Source organism: Rhinatrema bivittatum, chromosome 1 (assembly GCF_901001135.1).
Source record: "Rhinatrema bivittatum chromosome 1, aRhiBiv1.1, whole genome shotgun sequence".
Lineage (NCBI taxonomy): Eukaryota > Metazoa > Chordata > Amphibia > Gymnophiona > Rhinatrematidae > Rhinatrema > Rhinatrema bivittatum.
Window position 1 is genome coordinate 21,247,168 of NC_042615.1, and position 27,053 is coordinate 21,274,220.

General features: G+C 44.0%; 1 protein-coding gene and 1 long non-coding RNA gene across 2 annotated transcripts; one reads left to right on the plus strand and one right to left on the minus strand.

Annotated features, from left to right (window-relative positions):
• Positions 1-27,053, plus strand: C1H4orf33 (chromosome 1 C4orf33 homolog). The gene is made up of 6 exons (XM_029592622.1): positions 1-247; positions 6,050-6,230; positions 10,677-10,737; positions 14,729-14,780; positions 15,647-15,846; positions 19,242-27,053. The coding sequence occupies exons 2-6, from the start codon at positions 6,050-6,052 to the stop codon at positions 19,345-19,347; spliced, it is 600 nt and encodes a 199-aa protein (XP_029448482.1). The 5' UTR covers positions 1-247; the 3' UTR covers positions 19,348-27,053.
• LOC115086158 lies at positions 14,000-16,813 on the minus strand. Its single transcript, XR_003855139.1, has 3 exons — positions 16,745-16,813; positions 15,156-15,231; positions 14,000-14,081 (listed from the first exon to the last, which is right to left on the minus strand). It is a non-coding gene; the product is annotated as an uncharacterized LOC115086158 (long non-coding RNA).

Genomic DNA, 27,053 nt, shown 5'->3' on the forward strand with positions numbered 1-27,053 from the left:
GAACCCGGAAGAAAGAGGAAGGTGCATGCCCTCGCATGGAAGGAGAGCTCCTCCGGCACCCTGCTCTCACCTCCGCTGTGCTGCTGGCAATTTTTGAGACGGCAGGGCTGTCTGCTTTCATCTTTGAACCTGCTGTTGCTGCCGGATCATCCCCGCGTCTGAGTGCTGAGCCCGAAGCTGCTCACTTCCCCACTTTACCCTGCTGAAGCCTCCTAACCCAGCTGCAGCCTGGGAAGTGCAGGTAAAGGTAAGAGGCGTCATATACAAACGTTGTCTAACGCACACATTCAATTCTCTCCCCTTACATTGTCACTCACACGCTCCATCTCTCTCACAAACACACGTCTCTCTAATTTTAATAAAATATACCTCTCCTCTTCATAAATCTCGTGCATGCTCTCCCCTTCCCTCTCCCTCATATGTTCGCCTCTTCTCTCTCCCTGGTTCACACACTTTCCTTCATAAGCTCTCTGTCTCCTTCACACACTCACACACACACGGGCTCTACCAGTACTCTGGCTCCTATTGGAGTACTGCCCCTCCTTCTGGCTTTGCAGCAGGATTCCCACTGCAATGAGACATCTGACCCACCTAATGTATGGTTTCTGCGGTCTTGGAAGTAGGTCCTGCGAGAACAGCATATAATCTGCTGGTCACTACAAAAGCTAAACACTAGCGGAAAAAAAAGACACCTCGGGAACTCGTCATCTCATTGACATAGCAACACTGGCCCTACCTTCAGCCTGCCCCTGCTGTTTTCAACCTTGCTATTAGCTGTGCAGGAGCGGCGTGGCAACAGCAGCCACGCTGAACCAGGAAAAACACAATACTGCTGGGGCCCATGTGTGCTGTGTATACGGGAGCAGATTAAGATTTGTTGGACTGCATGCTCATGGGCTATCGCTGCGCACCTCTTCAGAAGACGACAGCTGCAGATGCATCCCAGCACCCCTTTGATCTTCCTGTGCTGGTTCACAACTGTGATTAAGTACTGACCACTGCCTATAGGCTCTATGGCAGGCCAATGCACACTCGGCACTGTGCCATCCCTGCAATAGGCTTGAACTCTGCTATTTTTTTTCTCCGTACCCTATCCACGGGATGTGGACCGTGCAGAGGTGATTTGATTTTCTGACCAGAGCAGGGCGCCTCTTGATAAAATAGGCCATCTCTGCAATAGCATGAAATGCACACCTGAATGGGAGTGAGGGTGGGAGAGATGCAGAGATGTATAGTCCCTGTTGGGTTTTTGTTTTTTTTTTATTGCTTTCTCTCACCCTTTTTCCCTGTCTTGCCTCTATCCTCTCTCAAAACTTTGGTAAAGAATTTGTTGCTCATGGGGTATCTTGCTCTATCAGGAGTCACAATTAACTTTTCAGTGTCAGAACTATTCCAAACTGGACGAAGAGCAATGGTGGAATGACCTTCTGTGTATACTGTGGTGAGGGAGGGGTTTCAATATTTATTGTATTTGTACACTTTTGGACATCCACCTACTGACATACTGTAAATGTGTAAGTTTTTGTTTTTAGTACATCAGAAATAATAAAAGTAATGAAAATACCATTTATATTAGCTTTATTTGATCCTCTGAAGATTGGGCTTCCCTTTTCCTTGGGTAGTTAGGCCGTGGAGAGCGGGATGTAGTTTAAACTAAGTGGGGGGAGAGATGCAGTGGAGCTCAGCCTTTTCATAACACTGCTGACTGATCAGTGGCACTGTAGGTGTTTAAGAATCCCCTGTATTGAACCAATTCCTTTCCTCTATTTATGGAGGGGTCATTTTTGACACACTCTTCTCCTCCCCCCCCCCCCCCCCCCCAAACAAAATAATTTTTTTAAAGTTGGCTTCCGTGAGCAGTGCCAGCTTTTAAGTGTCCTGCACCACTACTACTGCTTTAATTCAGTGGTTTTTTGTCCAGGATGTCCATACAAGTCCGCTTTTTTTTTTTCCAGCAGCAGAATTAGGGTTGTTGATGCCAGCTGGCTCTGTGTATTCAGGACCGGCTGATCTGGTTCTAGTATTAGCAGACCAGGCTTCTGGTTTTCCTGAGAACAGCAGGCCGGCAAGTCCATGCATAAGTGGAGTAAAACCTGGGACTGGATCACCCTGTCCTGAAAGCAGAGCCAGTTGGCAATCCTAACTATGTTCATATAGAGAAAATTTGTATTGAATACAGCTTTTGGAACAGCGCATTATTTATGTATTTATTTACTTAACGTTTTTCTATACCGACATTCGTTGTTGGACATCATGTCGGTTTACAGGCAACTTGGAGTCAGCAACAGAGCTTTACAGTGTAACCAACATAAGTTTTACAGAGTAACTATAATAACAGTTTAACAGAAACAGCTATGCTAATGCTTGAAGTAATACGTTGTGCTTAGCAGACCTCACAGTTTGACTTACAGTTGTGAGGCACATTTTTTGCGCTCAGACTTTACATCCGAATCAGCATGGAGTATTGTGTGTAGAACTCTGTGCACTGGTAGCACCCTGGCATGGAAATACCTTGCAAATGAATCATAGAAATGATGGCAGAAAAGGACCAAATGATCCACCCAGTCTGCCCAGCAAGCTTATGCCAGTATCTGCTGCACCGTGCAGGTTACCCCCATGCTTATCAGTTTCCCAGATCGTAAGAGTCAGGGCCCTCGGATGCTGTTTGAATCCAATTTCCCTTAAGCATTGCTGTGAAAGCAGAGAGCAATGATGGAGCTGCATCAAAAGTATCAGGCTTAGTGAGTAAACGTAGTAAGCGCAGCGACACCTTGTTACCCCCATGTTTGTTTATTCCCCAAACCATAAAAGTTGAGGCCCTTGTTGGGTGCTATAAAAGACAGCTGAAAGGCAAGCGGGTGCAGGAAGCCAAGCATGCGGTGATGGTCTATGCCTTCTTCACCCCACAGCCGGAGACTGATTCTGTACTCAGCCAGGAAGGGCTGAGCTCAGGTAAAGAGTTAAAAAAAAAAAAATGGCATGGAGAAAGAGTTTTGGTAGGGATTCCTCCGGTCTCCGTGCTCGGCTTGCTGATCCGGCTCCATTGGAGCTCAAGGGATGTGGGCAGCCTTTTTGGCTAGGCTCTGTTTGCTGCGTGATAGTCCACCATAGCATCTTCACACATCTTTTCCTGTGCATTAGGCTCTTCAGACCCATCAGTTCGTGCGAGTGCATCTGGGCATCCAGTTGTGTGTCCAGGTTTTGGACGTTTAGTTGATAGGGATGTCTGTCTCAGGCACGCGCTTCCCTATATGCACAATTGGGCCTTGCGGATGCTGCAGGCCTTGGCTTGCCGGGAGCCATTCCTTCGAATGATTCCCGGGGCAATACAGCTGCATACTGTTCTTTCCTTTTTGCCAAAAGTGGTTTCAGATTTTCACTTGAATCTGTCCATTTTCCTGCCTTCTCTGGACAGGGAAAGAGATGCGGAGAAATATCTCCTGTTGCGGCCCTTGGAAGGCAAGAAACATATTATGAGGTTTCTGGAGGTTTCTAAACCTCTCAGGAAGATGGATCACCTGTTTTGTTCTCCACGGTGGAAGTAAACGGGACAAGCCAGCTTTATGAGCTGTAATAGCTCGCTGGATTAAGGGGTAGTCACGGCCATGAATGTGGATGCTGAGCAGTGTTGCCTAATCAGGTTAGGGCTCAGGCAGTGTCATGGGCGGAGGTTAGATTGTTGTCTCCCATCGACATTTGCTGAGCTGTGACATGATCCTCCTTACACACCTTTTCCAGGTATTATTGTCTGGTTGTGCACGCCTGAGAGGATGCAGCCTTTGCACATGTGGTTTTGACTAGACCACGGGCAGCCTCCTGCCCTGTTCAGGAGTAGCTTTGGTACATCCCACTTGTTATGGATCCACCTGTCTAAATGCTAAGAAATGAGAAATGTAGTACTTACCTGATAATTTCCTTTTATTTAGTATAGACAGGTGGATCCATCTTCTGCCCTTGGCTGTCACTGGGTTGTCCTATTGTCCTGCATATACAATATACAACATCACTATTGTATATTGATTTATTTTATATAAACTACCATTGTTTTAAACATTTGTTATTTTTTATTGAATATTTTTGTAAATTTTTTCCCTCTTTTATAATTTAATAATCTTATTTTTTCTCCTTTCATATTTATTTATATTTGTTTTTATTTTTTATTATGTAAACCGTTTTGATTAAACACTGTTTGTAAAGACGGTATACAAACACTTTTAAATAAATAAATAAATAAAATGGCTACGTGGTCCAGGGTAACTGGTAAGTGTTAATCTGGTCCTTAGACTAGTGTTAATACATTTTGTCTGAGCTCATTGTTTTCCTGTTAGGTTAATTCTGAAATGGTTACCTGTTGTTAATCAAGTTTTGTTAGTCTGTCCACATTTGGCTTTTGCAGAGAATACTGGCAGGCTGATGTCAGTGCAGGGATGTATATACCGTGATGTCAGCTTTGCTTTGTCTCCATCTGCTGGTAGAGGTGTATAACCCTCTTGTTCTGGATCTGTCTACTTATCAGGTAAGTAGTAATTTCTCAGTTTTAATCATTGGGTCTGCTGCTTTGAAGTTTCTTACAAACAGGCCAATACAGTAAAATGCGGCCGCGGTTACCCTGCTTCTAACCCGCTTTCTACTCACAATTTGGCCGTGTTAGACCAACCCGCGATTCACTATCCCTTTTAACCCATCCTTACCGCCTCTTTAAATCAACGGGTAACCCTTTCCGCACGCGGCATGTATATTGCATGTAAACGATGGGATTAGCTATTCCCTAACAAACAAACTGGGAATCAGTAGATAACCACAGAAATAATCTAGTAACAAAAATTGTGGAAATCGCAATATTGTAAATATTAGCCTAAGAAGGTGTCAGCAAGCCTGACGTTATATGTCTTTATAGCAGACACTAACCGGTCTACTCAATCATCCACCTTCATCGGTTTTTAATGTTTGAATACTACAAAAATTATTTATATAGAACTTTTTTCTTTCTTTTTAATTAAAATTGTCCTCCATGGAATTGTCCTCCATGGAATTATTGCAATAAGAATGAGCTGTCCGATAAGAGTCTGATATACTTTGAATTCCATGGAGGACAATTTTAATTAAAAAGAAAGAAAAAAGTTCTATAAAAATAATTTTTGTAGTATTCAAACATTAAAAACCGATGAAGGTGGATGATTGAGTAGACCGGTTAGTGTCTGCTATAAAGACATATAACGTCAGGCTTGCTGACACCTTCTTAGGCTAATATTTACAATATTGCGATTAGCTATTCCCTCCCATACAGTAACGCGCGCCCCGACTATCGCTTTTTTACCCTGCCGTTTTGCCGCGCGTTTAACCTGCTAACTTACCGCCTACCCTTACCCCTGCGTTAGAGGCAGGGGTAAGGGTAGGCGGCAAACTTTCCCCCAGCCCCCGCTCACATCTTCATTTCCCATTACTGTCTGGACATTCTATCCAGAAGTGACAGTATATTTGGACTAGAAGTTTGGCGTAGCCTGTTTTCCCAGTAGTCCATTCTCCGCAATGGGTTCTGGGTTGCTTTATTCAGTAAGTGCTCCACTGCAGCCCTCAGCTTGAGACTCCCCACATGTCATGGCTAATTCAGCCCTGCTTATCAATGGAGAAATCATTTGCTTACTGTAAACAGTGTTCTCCATAGATAGGTGAATTAACCATGCTTAATACCCTGCTCTCTTCCCTGGAGAATCAACTGCCTAGCTAAAAGCTAAGCTCTACAATCAACTGAGGAATTCATGAGACAGCACGCACACAGGAACTTCTGCACATGCTTAATAGTCAAACTTTATTGAACTAGAGAAATGAGTCCTTTCAGCACCACTGGATGACGTCGCCCATGTGTCATGGCTAATTCGTCCTGCGGTCTACGATAAGCAAACTTGCTTTCCTCTTGTTATCTTTTAATTTCATTCTTAGAAAAGGGTGATTAATTAAAAGGTAAAGACTGTGCGTGTTAGCTGTACTTGTATTTGGTCTTTAACTGGAACGTGTATTAGTTGTTACCTTGAGCTAGTTATCTGTTTAGATGGAGTTCAGAATTGAACACACCTGGGATGGCTTACCTGTGAACCACGAGCCAGCGAGAATCCAGCTGAAGCCATGGGTTGAAGGATTGCTGATGGAGGTCAATGCTCCTTTCTTCGACGATCCTCCTGCACCGCCCGGTGAGCCAGGAAAGCCTTTCGACAAGCTTTGGGACTATGAAGGTAAATGAGAGTTTTAACTCCGAGTGATACAGTGTAACAGGGTCATCCAAAGTGTGTACATCGGCGGAGCTCCCTCCCATAGATCTAGCCCGCAATTTAAAAAAAAAAAAAAAAAAAAAAAAAGTCCCTTACAAGCATTCACAATGTATTTGCTGCCTGGGGAATAGGCCATGGTACTGTGAGCTGTTCAGTGTGGGGAAAGGGGGATTTTTGCTATTTACTTACATGTTATTTCACACCCTCCCCATTAAGCACAGGGTAAGTCCACCCAACAGTAAGACATGAACTCACAATAATTAAACAGTATATAAAGTCAGAGTAGCACCCACCCAACCCATTAGTAAACAGATACTCTTCTGACAAACCTTCCTACAGCCTTCAAAATGACTTTGCAAAGAGCCAGGTATTTCATTCATTTTCCGAAATTAAGTAGTTCAACTCCGTGAATATCTCAGCTGGCACCAAATTCCAGCAGGACGGCACAAAGCAATTAAATGGAATGAATAAGCTGAAAGCAGCACATCTTCTTCTAAAATATGGGCTCAGGTGTAATGCCTTAAACACAATACGGAGGGTCTTCGACAAACATCTACTTTCAACTGGTAACCAGTTGAAGGTCCATCACTGGCGTAATGAGATGATCAACCTACTTCTTCTCTCTAACCGTAACCTAGCCAGTGTGTTCTGCAGAATCTGTCGTCATGTAATCCTTCTTGGGCATCCCTTGATATAGCACATTGCAATAATCTAATCTGTCGCTGTTTTACAAGCAAAACAGTTTGCCAGGTCTTTGAAAAACAACCAGGAATACCCCTTTCTTAAGTAAACGAGCAAACGCCCCCCAAACTATTGAGCTGATTGGATCTCACATAGCTTGCCATGCGATGAATCGATAAAACGCCTCCAAGCTCTTGCCTGCCGTCTTAGGCTGCAGAGTGATGACATGCACACATGGTAGCGTCTCTATTTCCTGCCCCTGTCTACTTAACCCCAGCAATTCTGTCTTTTTTTTTTCTGGATTTACTTGTGATTTTGTTTATCATTAGCCATGTAGCCTGTGCCCCTAACACACATTCAAATTTGTTACTACTAGAGCTTGACTCTGCCCTGCTGAAATCCCCAGCTGTGCATCATCTGCAAAAAGAAGTGGCAATGAATATTAAAGTCTTTGATGATAGAAATTAAAGGCTAAGAAACATTTAAACAGTAAGGGATTGCTTGTTTGGTTCCCCCCCCCCCCGGACACTGACTCGTTTGTATCCATCCAAAATTTATTTTATACCGAAGTATAGCACGTTGCCTTCACTCGGTTTACATTTTAAACAACTTAATACATATAACACATTTGAATGATAATTAGCACGTTTACAAGCAACTAGATACATTACAGCTCAGTGTTGATCTCAGATGGTCCTTTCTACTCCCAAATATTTCAATCGTGCCAAAATCAAACAGTGATCGGCTGTGTCGAATGCTGGAGGTTCAAGAACCACCAGCATGGAATCCCCGTGCCTCTGTCCGCAGCAGTCCGAACATCATTCACAGTTGACAGCCAGGCTGATTCTTTCCTGTGTCCTCACCTAAACCCAGCGTGCAATGGGTGAAGCACCACCTCCTTCTCTCTAAATATTTTAACAACTGGAAGTAAATTGATTTCTCTGTCGCCTTACTCTCAAAAAGGGAAGGTTTGACACAGGACGTTGGTATAATAATTTAAGGACTTGAGACGCTATTTAAAAAAAAAAATAGGCCAAATAATACTCTGCTTCAGTCCAGGAGAAATAAAGCTGTGATCTAATGAAGCATTAATAATACAAGCTAGTACAGGAGCAAATTATTTCCATTTGGCCATTATGAACTTAGCTGGCAAAGAATCTAATTGATAGAATCCAGCTTTTATCTCCTTCAAAGTGGTCATGGCCCCCACATCTCAGACACTCGGGCAAAAGCACAAACTGTTTTTTTTGTTGTTTTTTTTTCTGAACACATATCCTCCAGTTTTTGACCCATAATCCGTTCAATCTAGGGAGATTCTAGGTTTGTTGAAGCCTCAATAGACTCCCTGATTACTTCAATTATTTTAATAAAAAAAACTTTTAAAGCCTTCAGCTGTTAAGACCAAAAATATCTAAGTTCTGGGCCTGATACAGACCCCGCGAATGATGCTTGGAACAACTTGGGAAATTTTCTACTGTGTGTTTTGTTCTTGCTTTCTCTCTCAGTAATTATTGGACTCTCAGCCAGATCCAACTCTCCCTAGAGGACCTGCATCAGTAATTTATTCTGGGCTGCGACCCAGCACCTCCATACTCGCCGTCCAGCTCAAAATCGTAATAAAAGAATTCTCAAAGGCAGTTTTACACGGTAGACAAATAGCATTAATGTTCAAAATTATTTTTTCGCCACACCAGGATTTTATCCTTCCAATAGAAGGGGAGGACTTGCTGGGCTTTCTAGCCTTAATATGCCTATTTTCATATCCTACTTCATTCGGATTTTAAAAAATTCTCTCATTGCTTAGTAGGAGACCATCATAATCCAATACAAGATGTTCCTTTATGACCTTTCAGCAGCTTACTGGGTTTTTACAAAGTAACTAGCATTGGTGGCTGCGCACCTCAGAAAGTGTGACGCATTCATTTCTCCATACTTAAAAGGACAGACTTATTAAGAGCAACTCTGAAGCCTGTACAAGAGAGGCCTTGCAATTGGTGAGTCATCTCTTGAGTATGGGATTCATCATCAAGTGGCACACTTTAAAACAAATCTGAGAAAATTATTTTTTACTCCTCGTACAATTAAGCTCTGGAATTCATTGCCAGAGGATGTGGTTAGGGCAGTTAGTGTGGCTGTGTTTAAAAAAAAGGTTTGGATAAGTTCATAAGAAATTGCCATGCTGTGTCAGACCAAGGGTCCATCAAACCCAGCATCCTGTTTCCAACAGAGGCCAAAACCAGGCCACAAGAACCTGGCAAATTACCCAAACACCAAGAAGAACCCAAGTTACTGATGCCAGTAATAGCAGAGGCCATTCCCTAAGTCAACTTGATTAATAGCAGATAATGGACTTCTCCAAGAACTTATCCAATCCTTTTTTAAACACAGCTACACTAAGTGCACTAACCACATCCTCTGGCAACAAATCCCAGAGCTTAATTGTGTGTTGAGTGAAAAAGAACTTTCTCTAATTAGTTTTAAATGTGCTTCTTGCTGGGTTTAAAAAAGGTTTGGATAAATTCTTGGAGGAGAAGTCCAATAACTGCTGTTAATCAAGTTGACTTAGGGAATGGCCACTGCTATTAATTGCATCAGTAGCATGGGAAGATCTTAGTGTTTGGGTACTTGCCAGGTTCTTGTGGCCTGGTTTGGCCACTGTTGGAAACAGGATGCTGGGCTTGATGGACCCTTGGTCTGACCCAGCATGGTAATTTACGTTCTTATGTAACTGGATCTCTAAAACAGCCATGTGGAATTTAGTCTGTACTATTGCATCCCAGTACTGCCCAGAGACCGACTCCTCCTGTCAAGACAGCAGGTTTGTTTTCAAAAATCTATTTAAACTCTGCAATCACTCAAATGTTAAGTTGGCTTGCTGAAAAGGTAGATAGTCCTTAACTTGGGAGAACCCAAATGTCTGACTGTTCATCCTGTTTGTCCATGGAGAAAGCAGATTTTGCTCAGCTGTAACTGGTATTCTGTATGGACAGCGGGGCCCAACAGTCTGCATTTCTCCATAGAGTTTAATCCCCCCTTTACTCTGCATGCATCAGCTTTGAGAAGGGGCTGCTGGGCGCAGTGCGTTTACTGCATGTATGCAACAGCTTTTACCAAGAAGCTGACCCTTTCCATAGATGGTGCCAGGCAATGTTTGTTACCCTCCTTTGGGACTGTCAGTCCTGCCATCCACCAGTTTACAGGTGAGCAGCTTTTCTTTCTGAGGGCAGAGGTGACTCGGGGTTCGGATTAGATAACTAGCTTATTAGAGGAGGAAAAGCAAGGTTTTGTTTTCCTGACCAAAGGCACTTTTGCTTCTAAGCACAACATTTAATAAAACTGGGGTTATGGTGAACCTTTGAATACACCCCGACTCATGGGTCGTCCACACAAGAACATCCTGCATCATCTCTGGTATCAGAAGTCTAAGGTTGGTTGGAATAGTGAGTGTTATACAAGTTTAACCCCTTATAGGAGCACACATTCAAGTAAGGTGCAGCTGGAATCCTTGCAGGGGTCCATTTGGACCCATCAGTTTTTCAAGAGCAAACCATTTTTAGTAATTAAATGAAACTTGGTATTATTGTGTATTGGCAAGTCAGGATCAAATGCTTAAAAATCAACATTTTAGAAACCAAACTATTTATTCACCTTTTAGCTTTATAGCTTAAAAACAATACACAAATATATTACATAATGGTTGTTCTCTCTCTTTTTTTTTTTTTTTTTAAGTGGTGGAAGCATTTTTCTTGAATGATAGAACAGAACAGTACCTGGAAGTTGAACTTTGCCCGTAAGTATCAGATATTTTTCTATTTGGCATTTAGATTTCAGTGCTGTATCCAGCAACTGATTGGTGCCATAGTCTGGAGGAGGGAAATATCCTGGGATTCATGCTATGTGTGTAAAATTTAAAAAAGATGCCAAACTAGAGAATCGGAGCAGTTCTGAGCTGGATGTAATTGAGGAGCCACAAAAAAAAAAAGTAAACCTTAAGTCTCATCGCCATTCATTCGGGCCGAAGCAATAAATCAGATCAATCTCCTCCAAGGCTTGCCCTTCCAACCTCCAGACCCTCAAAGAATTCTCACCACCGATGCTTCCAATCTCGGCTGGGGAGCCCATGGGGCCAATCTGCAGACACAAGGAGCTTGGTCTCCAGAGGAAGCCAAACACCAAATCAATTTCCTGGAGCTATGAGCAATCAGATATGCTCTCAGGGCACTACAGGATCGCCTGTCCAATCAGGTCATCCTGATTCAGATGGACAACCAGGTGGCCATGTGGTACATCAACAAACAGGGAGGGATGGGCTCCTACCTTCTGTGTCAGGAAGCTGCGCAGATATGGGCGGAGGCCCTCTCCCACTCGATGTACCTCAAGGCCACCTACTTGCCGGGAGTGGACAATGTGTTGGCAGACAAGCTAAGTCGCGCCTTTCAACCGCACGAGTGGTCTCTCAACCCCTCAGTGGCGGACTCTATCTTCCAACAATGGGGTTACCCTCACATAGATCTCTTCGCGACATGTCAAAACCGCAAAGTAGAGAACTTTTGCTCTCTCACTCGCAGCCAACACTCTCACAACCAAGAGATGCATTCCCCCTCTCATGGGCGACATGTCTCCTATATGCATTCCCTCCACTTCCACTTCTCTCAAAGACTCTCGTGAAGTTACGTCAGGACAAGGGAACCATGATCCTGATAGCACCTCACTGGCCTCGCCAAGTGTGGTTTCCAATACTTCAGGATCTCTCCATTCGCAGTCACATTCCCTTGGGAAAGAACCCGCTTCTGATTACGCAAAACGATGGGTGCCTGCGCCACCCCAATCTGCAAGCCTTGTCCCTGATGGCATGTATGTTGAAAGGTTAATCCTTCAGCCACTTAACCTTTCTGAATCAGTTTCCCGTGTCCTGATTGCTTCACGGAAGCCTTCCACGAGAAAATCCTACCTTTACAAATGGACCAGGTTTACGTCATGGTGCTCTTCTCAATCCACGTTTTCTGAAGGGCTTGCTTCACCTCAAGCCTCCACTGCGTCCTCTGACCCCCTTCTTGGGACCTCAACCTGGTTTTAGGAAAGCTCATGAAACCACCATTCGAGCCTCTCCACTCTTGTGAACTTCGCTATCTCACATGGAAAGTGATTTTCCTTTTGGCAATCACTTCGGCTCGCAGAGTTAGTGAGTTACAGGCCCTAGTTACCTATCAGCCTTACACTAAACTTCTGCAGGACCGGGCAGTACTCCGCACTCACCCTAAGTTTTTGCCTAAGGTAGTATCAGAGTTTCATCTCAATCAATCTATTATACTACCTACATTTTTTCACAGGCCCCATTCCAATCCAGGAGAGCAGGCTCTGCATACCCTTGACTGCAAACGGGCTCTAGCCTTCTATCTAGACCGTACAGCTGCCCACAGGAAGAGCACTCAATTGTTTGTCTCTTTCCATTCCATCAAATTGGGGCAGCCTGTGGGTAAGCAGACTCTCTCCTCCTGGTTGGCGGACTGCATATCCTTTTGCTATCAGCAAGCAGGCATTCCACTTCAAGACCGTGTTAAAGCACACTCTGTGAGGGCCATGGCGACTTCAGTAGCACACCTTCGATCGGTGCCGCTTCCTGACATTTACAGGGCTGCCACCTGGAGTTCTCGCCATACCTTTACAGCCTACTATTGCTTGGACACGGCCGGAAGACAAGATTCCATCTTTGGCCAATCTGTCCTGTGTAACCTATTCACAACTTGATGTACCAACACCTTTCCGCCTGCCCGGTAGGGTTCAGGATGCCCTCTACCAAATTCCACCCCAGTCATTGTGCCTGTTGGACGTCTTTGGGTACATTTGGTGCATATCTCTGACATCCTCAGCTCAGTACTCCACCCATATGTGAGGACTACCATCCTGCTTGTCCTGTGAGAAAGCAAATGTTGCTTACCTGATGTAACAGGTGTTCTCACAGGACAGCAGGATGTTAGTCCTCACGAAACCCGCCCGCCGCCCCGCAGTGTTGGGTTCGTAATGTTTTGCTTTATTTTTTTCAGCACTGCCTGAAGCTTTTAAACAAGACTGAAGGGGGACCCCTGCTGGCTGCAGGGTTGGTGCCGTGCTGGGCATGCCCAGTAGGGGCCAGTCAAAGTTCTGGAAACTTTGACAAAAGTGTTCCGTGATTGGGCTCCATCCTGTGGTGTCACCCATATGAGAGGACTAACATTCTGCTGTCCTGTGAGAACACCTGTTACAGGTAAGCAACATTTGCTATACATACTGAACATGATAAACGCTGCGGAAAGGATTTCATACTGACACTGTGTTGGCTGTGAATATTTCCCAAATCACAGGTTCGTATGGTACGCGACCGCAGGGCTCGTTCACAAACACACGTATTTTTAACTCTACGGCGGTCCTAAAGGAGCGCATAGCCCAATGCATGAAAAACCAAGATACTGTAGATTACAACAGGCCTAAGTAAAAATCTTTCATTGAAGTTACTCTTAAATCTTGCATGGTAGCATAATCTGAATGAAGTAGTCACCTTTTTTTCCCTGGGAACCCTGGCAGAAGCATGGAAAGTCTCTTGTATTTGCCTCAGCATGGTAATTAAATTAATTTAATTATCTCAGTAAGTGTAATTCCTGAAACTACTATAGAGGTGATAATTATGAAGCTCTTCTCTCACCTTCCTATAAACGCATGAATCTCCGTTGCATGTGAAAAAGGTATTTAAGGAATTCTGTCACTTTTTATTAAACAGCGTTCACATCATCTGCAACCACCCCCTCCATTATAAGATTCATGCTGGGAGCCGACTCATTTGTTGTAGAGAAGTTAAAGCAGAATTCAGCTGCTACAATAAGGACTCCAGAGTGTTGTGACAAAGGGTGGTTTGGTTTTTAGTATAAAGTATTGCGTCAGGTTACCTGAGGTTCCCATGTCGTCGGGGGCAGACAGAGCCAGCCTTGCTTTATTTCATTAAATCTGTGGTCCTTTTTCTTGGAGACATCAGAACTACAAAGTCCATAGATGCAAAGGGGCAAACCCAGGACAGGCTCAGCATGCCACCGATGCCAAGCTGTCCTCCACTCAACATCAAAAGAGCGGTGGCCTGAAAATCATCATAGGCGCTCCTTTATTCTGTCGGAAACAAATGAAAATAGTTGTGTGGTCCCCAAAGTAAACATAACAACATAGAAATGACGGCAGAAAAAGACCAATCAGCCCATCCAGTCTGCCCAGCAAGCTCCCACACTTATTTTCCCATACTTATCTGTTTCACTAACCACCAAGTTCAGGGCCCTTGTTGGTAACTGTTTGATTCAAATTTCCTGCCCTCCCCCGTGGTTGATGCAGAGAGTAATGTTGGAGTTGCATCAAAAGTGAGCATAAGGCTTAATGGTTAAGGGTAGTAACCGCCGCATCAAGCAAGTTACCCCGATGCTTGGTTACCCAGACTGCACAGATCAATGCCTTGTTGGATGTTGTCTGAATATAAATCCTCTTTTCCACATTTATCTCTGCTGTTGAAGCAGAGAGTGACTCTGAATATGCTTTCAAAGTGATGTATCAGGCTTAATTGATTTAGGGTAGTAACCGCCGTAATAAGCAAGCTACCCCCACACTTATTTGTTTACCCAGATTGTGAAGTTCAGTCCTTGTTGGTTGTTGTCTGAATGCAAATCCTCTTTTCCACATTTCCCCTTGCCGTAGGACAATTTTTTTGATGAAGGGGGGATATCTGGGATTTTTTTTTTTTTTTTAATACTGTGTGTTAATTTTGGCAGGCATGGACAACATTTGCTGTTGCTACTTTCTGGCCGAAGAAAGCCATGGAAAGTAAGTGGCAAGCTTCCTGAGATGAACAATGTCTGCTGCAGGGACAAGCGAGCCGATGGCCTCTCGAGCCGTAGCTCAAATGGATCGGTTCCATTCTGAATTTTTATCCAGAGTTGACTGCAGCCCACTTCCTAGTGGAATCTGAACTTTTGCGGTCACTCTTAGTAGGTTTTTTTTTTCAGTGAGAACCAGTTTCGATGTGTCCGGTTTATTGGGTGGGAAGCTGAGCAGGAGGACTTAAGCAGCTCTCCCACCTATTCTGGGACTCTTCATGGCCGAATAACGGCAGACAGGCATCAGTGGGGAACCTTCGCTTTCAGTTTTTATTTTATTTTTACCAGGAATTTTATAGCATGAACAAAAATGATTTTGTACCTGGAAAAATGGCGAGTCGTTTGTTTTCCACCGATTCCTTCTGTTTGTTGTTCTTGCCGTCAATGCCGACGAATTCCTGTGAAAAATAAAACCTGATAATAAAGGACCCTAGACATCAGCACGTTCCTTGCCCACGTCCATGAGCTGAGTGTGGTCACAATGGACTACATTTTGTTCAGCTGTGTTGGATTAGGGTTGGTTTGTTTGTTTGTTTTTTCTCAGTAATACCATCCAGAGTGATGAACATCCGTGTAGAAGTCTGCATTTACGTGAAACTTAAATTCGATTGTTCAACATCAACTGGATATTAAACAAACATTCATATCGCCGGAGTCGTTTTCAGGCCAGATAAGGCTCAGATGTAATCCAAGCTGAGGCTTATTTTCTTCCCATCTCTAGTCTAATATTTACATATGGGCTGAATAATTTAGTTGTTCTTCGTTTGTCTGTCTGTGTTTTATTTAATCTGGCTGTTGTTTCCTTGCCCCCAGCAAGAGCTTGCTTTAACCTGTGAAGTGGACAGAAAGGAGACCAGATGGGAAGGCAGAGCTTACCTCCCGTGGAGCTATTTCCCACCGTGCGTTAATAAGTTTAATGCGTACGCCATTCATGGGTCCGAAGCGAGGCGAACCTATGAAGCTCTCTACCCTGTGCCTCCCCGTGACTTGCAGGAAGGACAGCAGCCTGATTTGTAAGTAGAGAATGATTATGTCAGAAACGTATCAGGCTAATCCTGGAACCATCTTTAATATCTGGACACGGATAATCTGCGGCTGTCAAGTTATATCCTTTAATCCATCAAAAAAAAAAAGTGCCCTTTCTAGCATAATCCTCCGGTTTAGTTTGATAAAGTTGTTTTATCTTTGAAGATTATTGAAAGTTTAAATAATCATTTTTCCTTTGCTTAAGGTCTTTAAGAATGATCAGAGATCTTCTTTTAGCACATAAAAGCAGGTTATTCTGCCACGAAAATATACTTTAGAAAAGGTAAAAAAAAAAAAAAAAAAATTCCCCTCCCTAATGGTAAGGCTGCTTGTACAGCTTGCAAAATATAATTTGTGTCCCATGAAATCTTTCACTCACTCAGACAGATATTACCAACATACAATTACAATAGGAATCTAAAGATATAGGGGCATATATATGAAAACCAGTTTTTTACGTATAGAGTATTAAGCTTATATTCTAAAGGATTTTAAAATCATTGAATAAATCTGCTGTGCTGTAATTTAGAGGAAACTTTTGGCTTAAGTATTGAAGGCACCATAAGCAATATAAGGGTGTTCTGTAACTGGTCTGATTTATTGTCCACCTCCTTCCTCCTCCCCCACCTGTCAGGACAGGCAGTGCCTTACACCGTTTCCTCTATCACCTCCCTTACCTGTGTAATCAAATAGCTCATAAAAGACCACAGGGTTTTTGCACAGAATCAGACTTTTATTTGTCAGGCTTCAGGTTTAGCAGTTAGAATAAACTAGACAATACATGTCTCTACAGTCCTTGCGGCTCAGCATCGTTAGTGAACTTAAACCTATCGGAGGCTTTGACTTGGTTTGGGTATATTAATAAACATAACTTTAGGAGATTACCTTCCATTTCACCCTGGAGCAGTCTCGGTGGGGGAGGTCTCTTTGGCAGTCTCTACCAAAGGGAGCCGGCATCCATGGTCTCAGTCGCTTGCTGGGCGAAGGCTTATCTGATCCCTGGAGAAGAAAAGATAGGTTCCCGACAAACAGCTGGGTAACAACAGGACTTCTTACACGCTCAGGACACCGGAGCTCATCTGCTTCTTCGCAGGGAGGTAGAGGAAGAGAAGCTGCTGAAGGGTGAATTTTCAAACCTGAGTGAGAGGGTTGTGCGTTGTCAGGTTATGTGCGAGGTGAATGCTCCCAATCCTTGTGCAATGTTTGAATAAGGCTCTTTTGAAAGTCCAGTGTTACAAAGAATGGTGTACTTTATTGTATGTGTTGAACAAATCATTGTAGTATACCTGGTGAGCAGTCCTTTCAGTGGACTGCTCACCAGATCTGTTGGGTATTTTTAATTTGCAAGTCGTGTAGCAGTAACTGTAATAGTTTGGTGGCAAATGAATCCCTTCTAAAGCGCTGGAGGGTTCTTTCTCAGCCACCCTCCTGAGCATCTGCTCCACCCATGGGAACAACATTTGCCTAGTATTGTGAAACAGACAAAATCACACTCCAGATATGACCCAGACTTGGACCAAAAGACCCCAAAAAATGTTTTCACCACCTGTCACGAAAGCTATGATGACACAGCGCATAGCAGCAGATAAAAGACCATTTGACCTACCTAGTTTGCCCAGTTGTCCTTGTCTGTTCTTCTCTAGCTAAAGATGTTTTCCACCTGTCAGCCATACAATCTTGGTCAGCTCATTACCAATGTTCTTTCTAATTTTTGAAGGCTATACGTGCAAAGGTTTTCTCTTGTGCAACTTTATGTAAGCCCGTATAATGCAAATAAGATCCGGATTTCTTTTGCGCACTATGTTTTCTCTGCGTGCGTGTGGGGTTCATGACCTCTGTGTGCGTACACAGAAACAACTCTGAGGAAACAGTGGTTCATCAGCCTTCCTTACCTTTGCCTGTACCTACTGTGCTAAAGGCGTCTCCCAACTGTCAGCTAAGCAAGCTTGATCCCCTGCAGAAGATCATGCCTTTTTCTTTTGATCCTTAGCTGGGGAATGGAGCCAGTTCAGCCTGCTGTTTTCACTAGGCGACCTGCCGTCTGTCCCCTGAGGGCTTTCCAGGTTCCTTCCAACTTCAGGCTGGTTGACCCTTGCCAACTTCTCCCTGGCCCATGCTGCAAACAGTTTTTACAGCTGTGATCATTTGTTCAGACTTAAGACCACCCAAATCCTTATATTTTCATGCAACGGTTCATAGCCTCTTGGGTTAAAATTAGTTGTTCCATTTTCTGTATTAATCCAATAAGCGTTGTATAACACACAAATGTGAGCAATGACGGTTATGGAGGGCAATTTTCAAAGTCACTGACGCAGTCTGAAAACTGCCCTGCTCCGGGGAGGCTGAAAGAGATGTGCCGGCTTCAAAACGCGCCGACTTCTAGCCACACGAAATGAAATGAGGCGTCCCTTTCCTGGGTTTAGCATAGGGACTAAACCAGCACGGCTATTTGGACATTTTTAAAAGCACGTGTGCTGTTTTCCCCACCCCTGACGCAAATAATGAATATAAAACATGCGATTAGTTACGTGTACGCCTTGTGGCTGCTGATTTTCAAGGGGGAGGAGGGCAACGCACGTTTTCCTTTTGAAAACGGACTGTAATGTAGGAGGGCCCACATACATTGCAAATAACCTGGGCCAGTCATCTCCCCCATAATGGTAATAGCCTATATAGTGTTGTAAAAATAATTTGCATGGTTATCCCCCAAAGCATCGCAGGCGATTGAAGTTTGAGCACTAATAGGGTGGCAGATGCCTGAGATGCCGGAGACAAAAACGGTGCCGGAATTCAACGGGACGTGAAATCAACGCAGAGGATGACACAATGGCAACAGGGCGGAAGAGCTGAGGTTACTTGGGGGTCGCTTACGTGCACGGGGAGACCCTAAACACCTCGCTGGATAGACCATTTTGGTCTTTATCTGCCATGATTTACCAGATTTCTATGCTAGATTGATTGATCCACTCAAGGTTACACAGTGAATAGGGGATAAAGGCATGGCAGCAGATCCCCCAGAATCATGAACGTGTACTCAGATCTGCATTTGCCAAGGCTGCCTAGATTCCCATAAACTATTAATGGCTACACTTGTAATATACAGCAGAATTTAATACTGATGGTGACAAAATGTAGAGCAGATAAGCGCTGCAAATGTGAATGTTTCATTCTAGGGTTTGCAGGTCAGCACTCTTCAGCATAATTGTTGTAAATCACTTTGTTTTGTCCATAGAAGAGGAGATTCATAAATTAAAAAAAACCCAAACAAACCTCTATATATAAAGCATGACTTTTCATCATCCCTTTGCTTAGTGGAATATAAAAGAGCCTTCTTGAGTAATGCATCTAGTAATCTTGGTTATGTATTTTTTTTGTTTCCTAGTCATCGTCTTGAATATTTCAAGCCTTTCCATTTTGAGGACGTAATGGGCAAAGGCTGGAAGCAACCTGAATCTGACCTCTGGAAACATTTCCTATGTGCTAAATAGGCACCGACATCTCTTCATTAAATAGTTAACCCTCTGTGCCGCTGCCGCCCCCCACAATGCTCTCTCTTTCTGGAAGGGTTTGTTTGGATTTTTTTCCATATTCTCTCCCAGCTCCTCAAGGCAGGACAGTCTGCCAAAGCATGTGTGGGTTCCCCTATCACCCGAGGGCTGGAGGAGGCTTCCCCCTCAGCACTGCTCTTGTGCTGGCAGGGGATGACCACGGTAAGAGATGCCATCATCCCTCCTTCCGTGGAGCCAGAACACGTCGCCTTGGCCACACGTCTGAACCCTGCCAGCTCCAACAGACGAGAATCGAGCACAAGCCTCCTGCACCACCATGCTGTAGTCTGCCTTGGGCCCAACCCCTAAATAATTTCATTTCTTTTCTTTTCCCAAAGTGGATAAAATCATGAGGCTCTAAACAACTCAGGATAAACTGTGATGAGATTTGTTTGTGTCTTTGTAACCTGGTTAAAATGCTATTTTCCTCATCATCCAGCCAGACCAGTCCAGACACATGCGCTACGCTCCCCGACCAGCAGATGGCGACAGAGAACTAAAGGCTTGCTGACATCACCCCTTATAGGGTTCCGTCCTGCATGCTGCCTGTCAGTATTCTCTGCCTCCAGCAGATGGAGACAGAGAACTAAAGGCTTGCTGATTTCACCCCTTATAGGGTTCCATGCTGCTCTCTGCCTCCAGCAGATGGTAGGCAATCATATCCTGCACGGTATCTGAGACCCGGTTTTATAGGCCAGATGTTAAAGAAGGTGGTGTTGGGTTGTTCCTGGGGTGATTAGTCCTGGACTCCTCCTCCCAGTTGATCCACGTCTGGGTGAAAGCCTTCTGACTCCCTCCCCCAGATGAGCCTAGCCTTACGGCCAGGTGCCAACCTTTGGGAACAGGGTCTGTGTAGGTGTGCTGTGAGTACCTCTTCCCCCTCTCCCTCATCTCCTCTCCCTCTTTGGTGGTGTGGGGGGAGTTGATCTCTCTTTCTGCAGTCTTTCCTCTGTGGCTTTGGGTTTTCCTCTGTATTCCCCCCCCCCCCCCCCCCCACTCTTCTTGTTTGTGGCTGGGCAGGCTTAAAGTTTAAAATAATAAAGATCAGGCTTAAGCCCTTCCTGGGGGGGCAGCTTTGTTGCGGTCTGTAGCTGGAGCGTTTTGCGCAGGGCAGGTAATTGCCGATGCTTTATCTGTGTTCTTGAAGATTTATTTTTAGATTCGGGTTGAGCGGGTATGGTAACTCAGGAGCATGGGGGAAAAGACGCCACTATGTGCTGTTGTGCCACGCGTCAGGCCTTGCCAGGGGAGGGAGGGGAACCTTTGTAAATCCTGTTTGGAGAAGAGGGAGAGAGATGGGAACCCAAGGCCGGTGCTGTTGGAGGGAGCTGCTGCTATGGGGTCATCGGGCCAGCTGGTTCCCATCAGTGGGATTAATACTATACTGTGGCCGGTGGCCATTCTTGATCCACGGGAGGAGAACACTCAGGAGACCTCGTCTTCTTTCTCCTGCAGCACTGGAGCAAATTTCGGCAGCTTCTGTTTTTACCAGGGCTGGATATGGCAGAGCTTCAGATTTTGTTTGTGTTGCAGGAACAGATGCCTGTATCCGCCTGGTCCTCGGTGCAGTTTTTAAAATGCATTCCCCAGGCCTTTTTTTGAGAACTAATTTCTGCAAAGTGGAATTCCCCAGAAGTTAATTTTTAAGGGAGGAGGGGCCATGGGAAGGCTGTATACTCTGTGAACAACAAAAAGGAAAAGCAAAATGTTCCCAAAATGGATGTGCTGGTCTGCACTGTTACCAAGAAGACTACAACCCCAGTAGAAGGAATGCTTCTCTAAAGGATGCCCAGGATAAGGAGGATTGAGGTGGCACTTAAACATGCTTTTGATGCTGCTGGTCTGGCTTTCCAAGTGGCTGTTTGCAGTGGGATAATAGCTAGGGCCAGACTTTGCTTGGTGCACCATATACAAGGAGGAGAAGTCCATTACCTGCTGTTAATTAAGTTGACTTAGAAAATAGCCACTATTACTAGCAACGGTAACATGGAATAGACTTAGTTTTTGGGTACTTGCCAGGTTCTTATGACCTGGATTGGCCACTGTTGGAAACAGGATGCTGGGCTTGACGGACCCTTGGTCTGACCCAGTATGGCATGTTCTTATGACAGTTCCTTTGAAGCGGTTGGTACCATTCTAGAGGAGGCAGCCCAAATGGAGCCCAGGGTGGTGTATTTAGCCGATGCATCTTTTATGATTTTGTTCAGGGTATCGCTTCCATGGTGGCAGCAGATGTCTCTTGTGGCTGTACAACTGGCTCACGCATGCTATTTCCAAACTCAGTGGACTTTCCTTTTAAATGAGTCCATCTCTCGGAGAACAATTTGGAGAAATTTGAAAAGGCCTTGGGGGGGAGTCAAAGGCTCCCAAGTTGCTGGAGAATAGACTGAAGGGGGCTTTGCGCCCCATGCCTGCTAGAAGCTGCTATCAGGACACCAGGTGAAGAAGAGAGGGAAAATCTTCGGACAGCCAATGTCCCAGATCATATGGTAGGTTTCAGCCTTTTCAGGCTAATAAGAGGTCCAAAAGACTCCACACTGACGTGTTAAACAATATATGGAGTACTCGATGAAGTTGTGGGTACCCAGGCTTCGGGCAGGAGGATGTTTGTTGGCCTTCTACCAGAGATAGATCCAGATTACATCAATGGATAGTTATGCCCTAGAATATTCTCGACCTATTTCAGACACATTTATGGTTTCTCCTTACCTATCCACTCCAAAAAAAGGGACGCATTATGCAGTACCCTAGATAGGCTTTGTCTCTTGGGAGTGTTAGGCCCTATTCTGGAGATGCAGAGGGGTCTCGGAAGATACTCCATTTACTTCATGGGTATCATTATTATTATTTATTTGAACTTGATATGCTGCCTGCAAAAAGACTTAACCAAGTGGCTGTAAAAAAAAACAAAAAACCTATAAGTCTCAAGTAAAATATAAACGTTACAGACAGCTAATCAAGCTCCAAAGAGGGGAGGGTACTTTTCAACCCATTCTGGTTCTCAAGCATGTAAATAGGGCTCTAAAGGTCACCCACTTCAAGCTGGAAACAGTCTGTGATAGTAATGGTAAAGCAAGGGGAATTCCTGAATACCTTGGATTTGACCAAAGCTTATCTTCATATCTCGATAAGAGAGGGGCATCAGAAATATCTTCAATTTGCAGTACTAAGTCAACACTTTCAGTTTTGGGGTCTTCCCTTTGATCTCACCGTGGTTCCAAGAACCTTTTACCAAAGTGATGATTGTAGTGGCAGCAGACCTTCGTCAGGAGGGTATTCTGGTTCAGCCATATCTGGACAATTTGGTTGATACGAGCAAAGTCAGAGCAAGAAGGCAAAATGGCGACCACCATGGTGATTCACTTACTTCAGGAACTGGGATGAGTGGTCAATTTTCAGAAAAGCAGGCTGGTTCTATCTCAGACTCTGGAATATTTGGGTGTATTGTTCAGGTTCATCTTACAAAGGAAAGGATGTGGAAGTTGCAGGAGCAAATAGGAACTATGATCTCGACAAGACTTAACAGCCTGGAGTTATCTTCAGGTTCTGGGGTCCACAGCAGCAGCCTTGATGCTAGTACTGTGGGCAAGGGCTTATATGAGACCTTTGCAGAAGGCCTTGCTATCCAGGTAGTCTTCTCAGTCTCTGCTTTATATCAAGAGTCTGGTAATACTGGAAGAGGCTAGGCACAGCTTAGCTTGGTAGCTAGTGTCCAAAAATATGAACATAGGTATGGACTTGGAATCTCCAACATGGGTCGTGTTGACCACCGATATCAGTCTTATTGGTTGAGACATGCATTTCCTGCATCAGATGGCTCAGGGGGTCTGATCAGTGCAGAGGGCCAGGTGGTTGATCAGTCATTTGAAGAAAAGGGAAATCAGGTTGGTGCTCATGTGTTATGCCTCACTTCTGGAAGGGCAAGCAGTATGGGTCTTATTCAACAATGCGACAGTAGTATCCTATGTGAATCGACAAGCTGGAACCAGGAGCTTGCAGGAAGCATCTCTGTTGATGCAGTGGGCAGAAAGGCATCTGAAGGCTCTCTTGGCCTCATATAGTGGGAGTAGGAAATGTGCAGGCAGATTTTCTCAGTCTAAATGTCTTAGGCCCTGGGGAGTGATCTCTCACAAAGATAACATTTTCATTGATGGTAGCAAATGGGGAGCGCCATTGTTAGACCTGATGACCTCCCCCAAGAATGCCCGGATGCCCGACTTCTTCAGCCAAAGGAGGTTCATCGGGGTGGATTCCCTGATTTGACAATGACCAGAGAAAGGACCTACTTTATATGATCCTCCCTTAGCCTTTGGTAGGCAGTACATTTTAGAAGATTTGTCTAGTGATCCTGGTAGCTCCAGACTGGCCAAGGCACCCTTAGTATGCGGATCTAGTGCATATTTTGGGATACTCCACAATCCAAAGCATTCTTTGTGAAGGGTCTGGTGGTTCACGAGGATCAGTCTTGATTTTGTCTTATGGCTTGGCCCTCGAGAGGGCCCATTTAGTTAAGGGTTATTCCAAGATGTTAGTAAATACTCTCCTGAGAGCTAGGAAAACTTCTACTTCCTTTGTGTATGTGAGAATCTAGAGCAGGAGTGGCCAACTCCTGTCCTCGAGAGCCACAAACTGGCCAGAATTTCAGGATATCCACAATAAATATTCATGATTTAGATTTGCATGCACTGCCTCCATTGTATGCAAATCTATTTCATGTATATTTATTGTGGATAGCCTGACCTGGCCTGGTTGTGGCTCTCGAGGACTGGAGTTGGCCATCCCTGATCTAGAGGATATTTGAGGATTGGTGTTCAAGCAGAGATTTTTTTGCATAGTAGGACCTAGATTCCTTTGGTATTGGAATTTCTGCATAATGATTTGAGTAAGGGCTTGGTTCTCAGTTCTCTGAAGGTGCAGGTGGCGGAAATTGCTTGTTTTCAAGGTCATTTCCAAGGTAGATCATTGTCGGCTCATCCAGATGTTGCTCGCTTCCTTAAAGCGGTTAAACAAATTCATTGTCCTGTCCAGGCAATTGTTCTGGCTTGGTGCCTAAATTTGGTATTTAGGTTCCTTAACTGATTATTTTGAGCCTTTGAAGAAGGCTTTGCTTAAATATCTCACACTGAAGGCCGTGTTCTTAGTCACGATTTGTTCGGCAAAATGTGTTTCTGAAATTCGAGTTGTGTCCTGCAGAGAGCCTTTCTTAACTTTTTTTTTTTTTTTTTTTTTTAAGGAGGTTGTTTCGATGCGAAGGTGGTCATGGCTTTTATTTACCATCCTTTCTGATGGAGATGTGCAAAGAGGCGTTTCAGCAGTTGCAGCGCTTAAATGTCAGAAGGATTTTGTTTCCTTACTTAAAGATAGCAAATACATGCAGAAAGTCTGATCATCTTTTTATTTTGTTTAGTAGTCCTAGCAAAGGAGAGCAGCCTCGAGGGCATCAAGAGCCTATTGGTGCTCCCTGTGAGGACGGTGGTTTTCCCCTTACCTGGAAGTGTGAGAGCACATTCAACCAGAGTACAGGCGGCGGAGCTTCATTTGGTATCCCCATCTGAGATTTGCAAAGCTGCAACATGCTCTTCTCCACATTTATGTGCAAAACATTCTCGTTGGGATGTCTGAGCTGGAGAGGAGGCTTCATTTGGCTCAGCCATCCTGCAAGCAGGTTTAGTAGTTTCCTGCCTGGTTAACGTGTAGCTTGGGTTCGCCCATGTGTCGACTAGTCTGGTTGGATGATGAGAGAGGAGAAATTTCATCTTAACTGATAATTTCTTTTCTTTGAGGTCAACCAGACCAGTCCATGACCCTTCCTAACTGCTAATATCCTTGTTTCTTTGGGTTTCTAAGAGTATTCTTTCAGAGGATTGTATAGGATGAATTGTGTGTATTTTCTTTTCTAGAGATCCATTACAGATTCCACAGAAGCGAGTACTTTACGGGTGTATTTGACTTAACATGGTTGTGAATATTGTTTTGTTTTATAGTTTCTCAGAAATCCCTGGGTTTTAGAAGGCTTTGGAAATTTATGTTTATTTCATGATTAGCTTTTACATTGAATACTGGCAGGCTGAGTGCAGCACAGATCCTATAAGAGGTGATGCCAGCGAGCTAGTTTTCTATCTCCATCTGCTGACTAGGGTGTATAACCCATGTGTCTGGACTGATTTGATGGACTCGAGGAAAGGAAATTTATTAGGTAAGAAATTTAGTGTTTTAATTATGTATGTGATCATGGTATTGTAAACTACTGTGACCCTTTTTCTGTAAGCATGTGATGTAAAAGTGGTTTTAAATAAATAATTATCCATACGGGTAAGACTTGGATCAAATTTAAAACAAATTACAAACCCATTATTTGTGACTGCCATCTTGCAACCCTGCAAGTAAGAGTGTAGGTCACCATGTGTGATGGTTTGCATTTTTGCTAAAACTTCCATGCATAGTGATAGTTTACTGGATTCTTTTTGCAGGCTGTGATGACTTTTATTGAACTAACATAAGGATTTTCAGAGATCTTGTGCATGAGTTGTCAAGAGGCAACAGATGCCTTCTTCACATGTGATGGTCCCAGCCGAGGAAAGGGCCTGTGAGGTCACAGACTGTTGTTGAGATTGTTCTTATGTTGGTCTGTTTTAAAAGCATCACAGCTTGATGAATCCGGGAGTGAGGGATAATAGTAATATGGATTTCTGTAGTGCCTTTCATCCAGCTGCAACCCCAAAGCACTTTACTTCTGACATGTTATGATCATGTTTACAGTTGAGGTTCCCGTTCCCTTGTAACAGCTTGGGCAGATTCTGTGAAAAGTAGCTGAAAAGTTTGCAGCATAAATTTTCATTATGGTTTAAAATTACTTAAACTGTTCTAAGTCAATTTGTCAGTTAAAAATTTAGTCTTTTTGTATCTTTGTTTTGTACGTTTCATTCTTTTTCCTTTCTCCATATGCAATTTTTCCCCTCCCTAGTAATGAGGAATGTGACACCAGACAAGGACTCTCAGGCCCATCTGATCTGCCAAACTTTTCCACTTCTGTAATACCAGTGATCCAACCCAATATCTAGCAGCATTGCCTTCCCTTCCTCTCAATTGATATGTGTGCCTGAGCGTGAGACCAAGATGGAGACAGCAACTTACCCAGAATCCTCTGCTATCTTAGCCTTTCTGGCTATGTGAACTTTAAATGCTCTATTGAGCCTGACCTGGAGGAATTCCAAGGACACCTGAACAGCAGTTGAAGCTGACAACTGATGCCTAATTATAGGGTCACAAAAGCAAAAGGCAATGGTTAGAACCTCAGGCTAGAATGTCATTACAGGGGCATCGGTAAACACTGCACACAGCCTAAGATAAAATCTTGCTGTTCAGAGCAATTGTTATAACAGAACAAAGGATTATCCAAAGAGTGATGGTAAATGGGCCCCAACTTGGAGAATTGGTCAGGGTAATGTAGGGATACTCTAATCATGCTGTTGACATGACAACCTATGTAAATGATTCTCCAGGTGGTCATGCAATTTCAGAATTTCTGACCTAATACTGTATTGTATTTTACCTATAAAAGAAGGATCAGTTCATGTATACAACGAGATGCTGGTGGTCAATTTGTCAGAGAAAGGGCATCCAGCATCTCCCAAGAATACTTATAT

What these genes read in the sequence shown, in the direction of transcription:
- C1H4orf33 (XM_029592622.1), top strand. Translation starts at nt 6,050, where the DNA reads ATGGAGTTCAGAATTGAACACACCTGGGATGGCTTACCTGTGAACCAC. An exon ending in CTGGAAGTTGAACTTTGCCC is followed by an intron (nt 10,738 to 14,728) that starts GTAAGTATCAGA and finishes TAATTTTGGCAG; the next exon opens with GCATGGACAACATTTGCTGT. An exon ending in GCCGAAGAAAGCCATGGAAA is followed by an intron (nt 14,781 to 15,646) that starts GTAAGTGGCAAG and finishes CCTTGCCCCCAG; the next exon opens with CAAGAGCTTGCTTTAACCTG.